General features: G+C 42.2%; 1 protein-coding gene across 1 annotated transcript in view; it reads right to left on the bottom strand.

Annotated features, from left to right (window-relative positions):
- Positions 1 to 6,214, bottom strand: part of LOC110290976 (zinc finger protein 345-like) — a 19,539-nt gene extending 13,325 nt beyond the window's left edge. The window contains exon 1 of the mRNA XM_021157902.2: positions 6,108 to 6,214. Coding sequence (XP_021013561.1) covers positions 6,108 to 6,110 — 3 coding nt within the window. The 5' untranslated portion in view covers positions 6,111 to 6,214. The remainder of the gene's footprint in view (positions 1 to 6,107) is intronic.
- Positions 6,215 to 10,105: the final 3,891 nt, after the last annotated feature.

Here is a 10,105-nt window from a genome sequence, read left to right as displayed (position 1 = left end):
CTGCCTCTGCCTCCCAAGTTCTGGGATTAAAGGCGTGCACCACCACACCCACCACCAATTCTAATCCAGTGCATTTGTCTAAGATCTTTATTCCAGGCCTGGGATCATGGAGCAGTACTCAAAGGGCACAGGAGAAAACAATCAAAACCTCACAGGGAGAAACAAGGGTCACTAAGACCAGCTTATACCCTTGCAACAGGCAGCTGCGCATTATATTGAAATGTAAACAAGAAGTACCTTAAAGACACTTCCACGGTAATGAATAACAATAATGAGGGGTTCCCAAACAGTGGCTTTTTAAAAGTTAGCCCATGATAAGAAATGTATTTTAATACAACATGCCAGTATGGTTCTATACATCCTTGAAAAACTGAAATAAAAGGAAACAAAATTATCTTCATGAAGTATGATACTACACTATAATACTTTATATCATATTCTATAAGTAAATTAATCAGAGCTGATTCTGCCCGCAATTTAAAACATATTGACGGCCAGCAAGATGGCTCAGCGGGTAAAAGTTCTTGCTACCAAGCCTGCCAACTTGAGGTCAACACCGAAGACACACATGGTAAAAAGGAGGACTGACTCCCGCAGGATGTCCTCTGACCATCATACATGTACTGTGGTACATACATGTTCTCTCTCTCTCTCTTCTCTCTCTCTCTCTCTCTCTCTCTCTCTATATATATATATATATATATATATATATATATATATATACACATGCACACACACAAATAAATACATGCAATACAAATTTTTAATAAAAATCACAAGAGTTAGAAAACTGATGTAATAGTTAGGCACTACCTCTTCCACCTCTATTTGCTACAGTACTTAAGAATAAACTCACTAACCCAGCCTATCTCCCCTCAAGCACTTTGGAAGAGACAATATGAGTTTCCTCTAAGACAGGTAACCATTTGAAAAGCTCATATGTGAATTTCTAAACAGACCCTGAGTCCTACAACAGAGTTTGATCCTGCTGGGCCAGGATTGGTTTTAGCACATGCCTCTGGTTAGTCTGTCTTTATGCTCTTGTGCTTCAGGTTTTTTGTCAACAGACTAGTATGGTTGTTGAGAGTATCTCTTCTCCACATTTTTTTTAGTGTTTTGTGTAGTATCTATTCATGAAAAGTGGCCATTACAATTGAGGCAAGATTCCCAATGATTTAAATTTAACTCGATATTTGTGAACAAGCCTACAGTGTTTTTAAATATTAGTAGTTATTAATATTATGCCGCAAACTTGGGTGTTGGAATATCCTTATTTCTAAACTTAAAAGAAATGTGCATATTCACAAAGTTGTAAAGATAGGGTAAGTGTGCATGCTGTCAGGTCCCCCCAAACGGCAGGGATGGTGACACCGTCCTAAACAAGACTTTAATCAGGTAAACAAGGATCGTTACTGGGTAAAGAAGCCTAAAGGTTTCTGTTCACTGGAAAAGCAGATTTCCTAAGGCTGCTTTTTGTTCACCAGAAGCCTGCCACAAAGTGCCAGCGGTTTGTCAGGAAGCCTACATCCCGCTGGGTGTCCTATCATGGGGAGGAAGGATGCCCCTCCACCATCCTGCAAGTCTTTTGGTCTGCTTGGGGACACCCCAAACTGCTATTGTCACCATGGAACTCAATAAGTCTCTCCCCTGGCTGCCTCCCTTGCTGTCTCTCAGCCCTCTCCTTGGAACTTGCTCTCTAACTATGGCTCCTCCTTTTTCCCTCCCTTCCATGAGCTGCTTGCTCTGTCTCTGCCCCATTGTTGGTTGGCTGGATCCTGCCTTCCCTCTGGGCCTCTGACATTGGAACAGTCCCTCTGGCGGAGCTCCGTTTCCCACCCTTTTCCTTAAGCCTCTCCCACCTCTCTTCACTCTGCTACTGAAAGACATCTTCTTTTCCCAGTTACTAGGTCTCTCAGCTCCTGTCTCACACAATGGGCTCTTCCTGTTCAGAAGTACCTGCCTCCTTTAATCTCTCTTCTCCTCAGACTCAGAGATTCCATTAAAGTCTCAGTCTTTCTATACCCAGTACGGAAGAGTTAATCAGTCTCAATGGTCAGCAAATGGCCAAATAATCACAGACTGACAACTGCCACCACACAAGCAAAGATCTGAAAATCGCCTTCGCCCTAAGCCTCCTTTGTCTCTAGTCTCTCCCACTGGTCACTGGATTCCATCTTTAAAAGATTCAAATGTCTTTGAAGGTACGGATAGTATTAAAAATTGTTTTATGCTATTCTACTAAAAAGCTGGCTCTGTAGTTAATGGCCTGCTCTTCCAGACCCAAGCATGGTTGTTTAAATGCCTTCTCCAAACTCTCCCATGTCCTGGGTCAGGACAGCCACGTGACAGTGACAGGGAGTTGGAAGGCAAAACATAAGAGCCCCTGAAAAGACAGCATGTGCCATAGGTCAGCTAAAAAGTGAACTGCTCCCAGTAGGGGCTGCTGCTGCTTATCCCATACCCCATTTCTTGGTCTTACTTAACTCTCTAAATACTGTCCTCTCTTAGAGCTTGAAAACTTTAGCTGAAGTACAAACTTTAACACAGTATCTGTAAGACCATTGTACAACTTTATCTCAGGATTTGTAAGTTCATTTGGTGTGGTTTAAAAAAAAAAAACAACCTGTAAAATCTGTAACAAAAAGCTTAAAACTTGTAACGGAAAAGGTTGATAGTAAAAAGCCAAATCTATACATAGGTAATCTTAGTTTGCTACAACATGCTTATATGCAACTTGGATTCAGCCCTTGTTTAGGAAAATAAATGTTTTTAAAGAGAAATATGTTTGCCTAATGGCTCACTTTAGAGTAAATAACAACCACGTGGCTGGCAGCCATCTTTACTAAGGTTAAAGAGAGGACATACCACGTGACTTTGTCGCCATCTTGGTTAAGGTGGCCACAGATATAAACTATGGCAGTATGCATAAAACTTCTTAGTCCTAAGGAGCCCTCTGCTTTATCTAACCACTTATGTCTTTGCTAACTGTGTTCAACATTAAGCTCCTAAAAAACCTTTTTTCCAGTAAGGAACATGTTTAATGAATAAGGTTTATGAATTCCTAAGATCTACTCAAGCTAACAAAAACTTGCTAACAATGGTGTCTGGCCTTTGTCTTTGGAAACTGTGTTAAGCTCTAGCTATTTCGATAAACTGACTCATAGAAGAAACTGTGATAGTCTACAAAGATATACTATAAAAGGGTCAGAAAAGCAAGGTCTCAGTTTCTCTGTGAACTGTATTCATGGTTTAAAGTTTTATTTCGATGCTAACGGATCTTCAATTAAATCTCCAATTCCCATTTTTAAGGCTTAAACTTAACAGAGATAAAATTGCAAAATCCTGATTTTATAAAAGCCAAGACCTTGCAAACTGTTAAAGATAATTAAGACTTGCAAGTTCACGGTCAGTTGCCTTATAAATGATCAGTCTTTCATGTGCTCAGAACTATGCTTGTAGTCATGTTAAGTATAAACGTGATGATTCATTTAAAGGGACATGCCTTCTGAACATGTCATCAAGGTTAAGCTGAAAACAAGTAATTGAAAACAAGTACACTTTGTTTAAAATCAGGTCAGATAATAGATTCAATGGCAGCCCTCCAAACCCCTCAGAGAGATATGCTGAAATATGGCATTTAAGGTGTTTAATGAAAAATGCAGAAACCCCAGCGCCTGGCCACAGCCCTCACCCTCCACCAAAGAAGAAGGGGCAGTGGACTTCACCTGGAACAGAGCTGCGATGGTAACTGGACAAAGAACTGCGATTCACCTCCCCAACCACCAGGGCCCAAACTGTAGACAAGTGCAACACTGGGCAATCTACTGCCTCTCCTGCCCTCGTCAAGGTAGCTCAGTCCCCAAATCCCTCCTCTTCCGGCAAGTTTCTTGGATTTTCTGGACCTGCAGACCAAACACTAATACTGCCCTGGGTTCTCTGCCTGTAACAAAGCTATCAAGATCAGCATGGAGGAGCCCAGGTGGCCTGTCCAGGTAGCAGGTTAGATTCTGTCATTCCTCATTGATACAGAGGCCATTGGGTCTGTATTTCCTACTCAAATTTATCCCTCTCAGATCTCTGTGATAGTGTTGGCAGTGGGCCTTAGCTTATGTTTAGCTGACTTCAGTCAGCCCCACATCAGTCCAGCCATACCTTGAAAGTCAGTTTCACTTTACAAACATTTTGGCCTTACAATAACTTTGGGTACAAAAGTTGAACTTGTTGATGATACAAATTTTAAAACGCCAAAAAGGTTTAAATTATCTTAGTCTCTTAAGTAAAAAAAAAGGCTTCTGGGTAGAGATTGAGGCCCAATTACCAGCCAGCATGATGTGGTTTCACATTTAAAAATCAGGCCTTTCTTTGCTAGCTTAGAGCTACCAGGGGTCTCCTGCTGAGAAAGGCCAACCCACTGCCAGGTTTACCTTGCAGACCGGCTTCATGCTGAGAAAGGAAAACTCACAAGATTTATTTCCAGGCTAAAAAGAAAAGGCCTTTTTACTAATCCCTTAAAGAACTTTTTTTCCCAATGGTTGCTCTCAGGAACCGCCTCAGTGGGTTAAAGGCACTGGCTGCCACAACTGTCAACCTAAGTTTGGTCCCTGGGATTCCCTTTATGGATGAACAGAATCCTCTCACCCCACAGGATCCCATGGCTGGCATGCACCTATCCAGCTCAGAAGATAAATAAACAAATGAAAAAGAGATAATAATAACAGGACAAGGAAGCAAGAAAGGCTAGTGATTCTAAAAAAGGGGACAAGCAGGCCCATGAGCCCTGTCACCTTCTATCCCTACAAGAGATGCAGAGCAAGGCCAGAAAGCAGAGACACCCCGCTTCATTTCCAGAACCGGTTTCCAGAACACTTCTCCCATGATTACTTGGCAGTCTGGATTCATTCTTACAAACTTGCACCAAGGATTTAATTAAGCAAGCAGAAGGCCTCCTGCATGCTAAGTACAACTGACAGAATATTTATCAAAAGGCTGAGATAGCTCAAGAGCGTTTCAGATGAGAGGACACCAAGAGGTTCTTCCTAGGCTCAAGACATCCAGCGGCGTCCCAATGGGGTCTAGCCTCACACCTCAGGCTGCTGAGACTATCAGCCCAGACACTGACATCACTGGATGCTCCTAGACACCGGAGACAAGGCAGCTGGTGTTGGCATCTCTGAAACCCGGGCAAGGAAAGGGCCACGTGGAGAGTCAGATGAAGATAGACCCATCACTATGGAAAATCTCCAAAAGGCAAGCACAACCCCAAAGCATTCTGATTGGGGTTCCTGTGTCTAAGGATGACAAAATGTGAGGCATTACGGGCTCTGTGTTTGTTTTAATAAAAAGTCAAGTGATTTTATGTTAAATATCCATTGGGTAAATCCTTTTTTAAATGTCGCCCAGTGTGTGGAGGGGGAAAAAACCAATCAAGCAAAATGTATGTCTATTTGAAATGCTGCGTGGGAAATGGGTGTTAATATTATTTTTTAAATGGGCATTTGAGAATGCGGTCAGGAGATGGAAATTTAGGAATCTTCCTCCAACCAGAGGAGAAGCGAGGACAGGGGAAGAGCAGTCATCTGGATAGGAGATTCTGCTTCGCGTATATCTAGACTGCTCGGGAGGAGGGACCGGACACCTCGCTGAACACTTTCCCAGCGGGAGCCCCACGCAGGATCTGGGATATGCGGGACCTTGCAGGTTATCGCCGCACAATCCGGGCTACTAGGCTGAAGCCTCTGAGGACTCCAGCCCTGTAGGGCAGCAGGGTCTGACCCTGGGCCTTCGCCGCACCGGCTAGCTGCTCGGGGGCGCGGCCGGGTACCGGGGATCTCCAGCACAGGCTGCGCGGTGACGCACGGCCCACCAAAGGGGACCTCAAGCTGGCCGATCCCAAGGGCCGGCCGCAGGAAGGCGGGGCCGCCGTCGCCCACTATGCAGTCGCCGGCTCCCCCTCGGCTCCACGCAGCTCTCCTCCAGCCTCGCCGCGCCACGCACACACTCACCAGCAGGCTTCTGCAGTGCTCTCCGTCCTCCCACAACGAGCACTGGCCGCAGCCGATTCCCTCTACACAGCCTCCCTCCAGTCTCAGGGCACCATGCACACTCACCATTGTGGCTTGACTACCGCGGAGTCCGCGTCCTCCCAGTGGATGGCCCGGCACCCGACAGACGCAGGGCAAACGGATGCCGCAGGGCCAAGCTACAGTCTACACCGGAAGAGACCCAGCCTGAGGAGGATTCCAAGATCCTGGACTTCAGAAACACAGCATGAAGGCCCGCCCCCTCTACCCTGTCTAAACGTCTGATTGGAAGTTCTCAACATCGTGCTGCTGATTGGATGACTTTCAGGTCCCGCCCCATCAGGCCCCAGCACTATCCTATGGGCTGAAATGACAAGTTTTTGATACAGTTGTAGTAAAGCTGACCCTAAAGCAATCATTCCCATTTACTATTGTATATAAAGTCAGACCAATTTATGAATCATATTCATATATATGTATATTATTCGCAATAGAGAAGAGCTTTGGCACCATTTTCCCCCTGAGCTCTGTTCTTGAATTTCAAATTTTAAAAGGGGAAAAAAATCTCCTGAATCAGCAATAATGAATATAGAAAGGGGGAGTAATACTCAAGTGTTACTGTACTGGCTAGTTTTGTGTCAACTTGACACAGTTGGGGTTATCACAGAGAAAGGAGCTTCAGTTGAGGAAATGCTTCCATGAGATCCAACTGTAAGGCATTTTCTCAATTAGTGATCAAGGGGGAAAGGCTCCCGTGGGTGGGACCATCTCTGGGCTGGTAGTCTTGGGTTCTATAAGAAAGCAAGCTGAGCAAGCTAGCAAAGCATGCCAGTAATGAACACCCCTCCATGGCCTCTGCATCAGCTCCTGCTTTCTGACCTGCTTGAATTCCAGTCCTGATTTCCTTTGGTGATGAACAGAAGTATGGAAGTGTAAGCCGAATAAACCCTTTCCTTCCCAATTTGCTTCTTGGTCATGATGTTTGTGCAGGAATAGAAACCCTGACTAAGACATTTACTTAATTTAAAATTTTCTACTGTTCATATTAAAATTAAAACAGTGATTTTAATAAAACCCAGTATATCCAAACATATCATCATATGTGGAATTGGTTACACACACATATATATACATATATTATATACATACATATACACATATACATACATGCACACATATGTACACACACATATATATATACATATATATATATATATTTATGTTACTATACTAAATCATCAAAATTCAAGTCTTCAGCAGGTTTCAGGTCACATCTGTCACAGTCCTCTTCTGAGAGCTATAACTTTCCTGACCTCAAGAAAGTGAGGGAAACCTGAGAATCTCTCCCATTTATGTCAGAAATGAAGTAATACAGTTTCCTGCCAATATTTCTTTTAGGTCCCAGTGAATGGGGGTAATCATGTCCTAAAACAGATCAGGGGGCTTCAACCAGGAGTGTTCAAAGGTGGGCACACGAGGAGGGAAGCCTGTCTCTTGATCCCTCCATGGCCTTGCCCCCTGTGATTTAAATAGATTATAAGAAAAATTACCACCCCCCTTTTTAGTTTGGCCTTGGACCTAATTGTCAGGCTGTAGATTCGGGTTTGCTTTTGTGACATGGTGCAAATTTAATTACCCAACCATATGCACACATGTCTACAAAATTTTCTGCATAATTCAACACCATCTAGCAATAGATCATCCAACTTTAATTAGTGGGGAAGTAAACTAATGCATATATAGCAGCTACTATTTGCCAGGTAACTTAGGATTAAGATATCATTAAGTCATGGTATCATGCCTGTAAGTGTGCATTCATCTATCTCTGGGTAACAAACCACTCTAAAACTTAGCAGTTGGTGATAAGGCAGCTCCTCACTTGAGGTTCAGTTGGACTATTTCTGATCTGGTCAGCTGATGGGTGTCAGGATGGTACAGCCCCAGATGGTGCGGCCCTGGAGAGTGAGCTGGCTCAACTTTACTCCTACTGCTCTCATAATGTCACATCTTTCCAGCTTCCCCTGTAAACTTGTTCTCAGAGAGATGAGGAGGACTGGAAAGAAAAACAAAAAACCTTTTCAGCTTAGGCATCAGACTAATAATTTCATAGACACAACGTTTTGTGAGCCACATTAGGAAGAGACCAACTCAGTTGCAATGTACAGAAACAGAGACACCTGTTGATAGGAGCTACAGAAAAACCATGTTGCCTAAGTCTTGGATACAGGAAGAATGAAGACATGGTAACATTTTTGCACTCAGTACCATTATGCATCTTCTTATCAAAAAGGTTTGTGAAATTGTTCCAAGTTAAGGAATATACCCAAATGAAGCTAGAATTCCACAAGACTTCCTGACTTCCAAAGCCCAAATGTTTACTCTAGAACATGTGATCACCCATTTTCTATGGTCTTTTTAGGACTTGAATAGGAACACTTAATTAAAGGAGCAGGATTTGTGTCCATTAACCATTCATCAGTATTGAGAATGATCTTCTTGACAGAATATTTCTACGCCTTCTGCAAAGAACCTAAATTAATTTGGGGAAAATGTTACTTTCAAAGAAAATGAGGAAAGATTTGAAAACTCAAGAATCAACCATACATTTTCCACTTTTCACTACAAGAGAAATTTGAAGACATGTATAATGTGCCCCATAGGCATGAAAATTCTTTTCACATTTATTTTTGGAATTAGTGGAATATTTTTGTTTCTGCTGCAAGCAGGATGAAATTACTACACCAGAAACAATATCTTACTAATAAAGTGAGTGACTTAAACACATATGGAGTGTCTACTGAAAGAGATTTAAATTACTTATCAGATCTTGGTTTCATTTTAGTCAGTCATATGCATTCAGAAGTTGATCTTTCTCTTTTAAATTGTACAGTTTAGTGGAATATATGTTTTTAACGTATTTCTTACGGATTTCCTGAATCTCAATGGAGGCCACTTAAGTGAGTAACCTTTGTCCAGCACAGCCATCTCTGAGGGAAGCTCTCACGCTTCCATGACACACACAGCTGCACTGAGCATCACTCAGCATGGTAGCTTATTCATGCCTAAGGGGCCTACACTTTGGGTAAGTTGTGGTTTAATATATCTGGATCTAAATTTCATTTATTTCACATTGTTCTAGATTCTAGCAAGATTCCTTCCAAAGGTTGAGAGGATAACTTTGTCTACCTCTAACACGGGGGATTTTCTGTCTACCTTAAGGAGGAGTTGGTACAAAATGTGTACCTTCTAATTTCAATAACTACTATCAGGCTAAGTTCATATTATAATAATTATATTATATATGTTAATTTCTCTGTTCTCATTATAAAAAGTTTTTACAAACATTAGGAATTCATCTGTAGTCTTCACTTTAAACTTCACACATACTCACACATAGACACATAGAGACAGTTTTTAATCTTAAGTGTTTCTACAGTGAGCCCAATATCATCTCCATCATGCTTTTATGACTTTTTTGCTTTTCTTTGAAAAATATGTTTTGTACAAAGAATAGTGTGTTCCATTCAGTCCAGATAGAACATCTTTAGAGGACCTAAATTTTAAAACACATAAATTTATACAAAATTTCATTTTGTCATACAATATTCTTTTCGCTAAGGTTTTGCCTTCATCCTTATCCAAAATCAAAACCGATATAAAATTGACTTTTTGGCATCCTTAGCAATGACTGGCAGCAGCCCTAGCCAGCCCTACATTTTTCAACCTGAAAATTAATGAGGACTTTTGTTTACTGTAGAAAATATCCTCAACTGGAATGTTCTTGGTCAACAAAATTATGACCCCCAATTTTGCAAGAGCATTAAGCACTGTGGACTGGTGAGCCATCTCTACAATCCCTCTCCATCTTTTTATCCACATGATTTCAGTTGTCAGGGTTGGCAGCAAGTGGCTTTACCTACTGAACCATCATCAGCCTTGGGCTGGAGAGATGGCTCAGAGGTTAGGAGCACTGACTGCTCTTCCAGAGATCCGGAATTCAATTCCCAGCAACCACGAGGTGGCTCACAACCATCTGTAATGTGAACCTATACCCCCTTCTGGTAGGTCTAAAGACAGTGATAGTA

The sequence above is a fragment of the Mus caroli genome, chromosome 3 (assembly GCF_900094665.2).
Source record: "Mus caroli chromosome 3, CAROLI_EIJ_v1.1, whole genome shotgun sequence".
NCBI classification, from domain to species: domain Eukaryota; kingdom Metazoa; phylum Chordata; class Mammalia; order Rodentia; family Muridae; genus Mus; species Mus caroli.
Note: the sequence above shows the minus strand (reverse complement) of the source record. Positions and strands in the feature narration are given on the sequence as shown.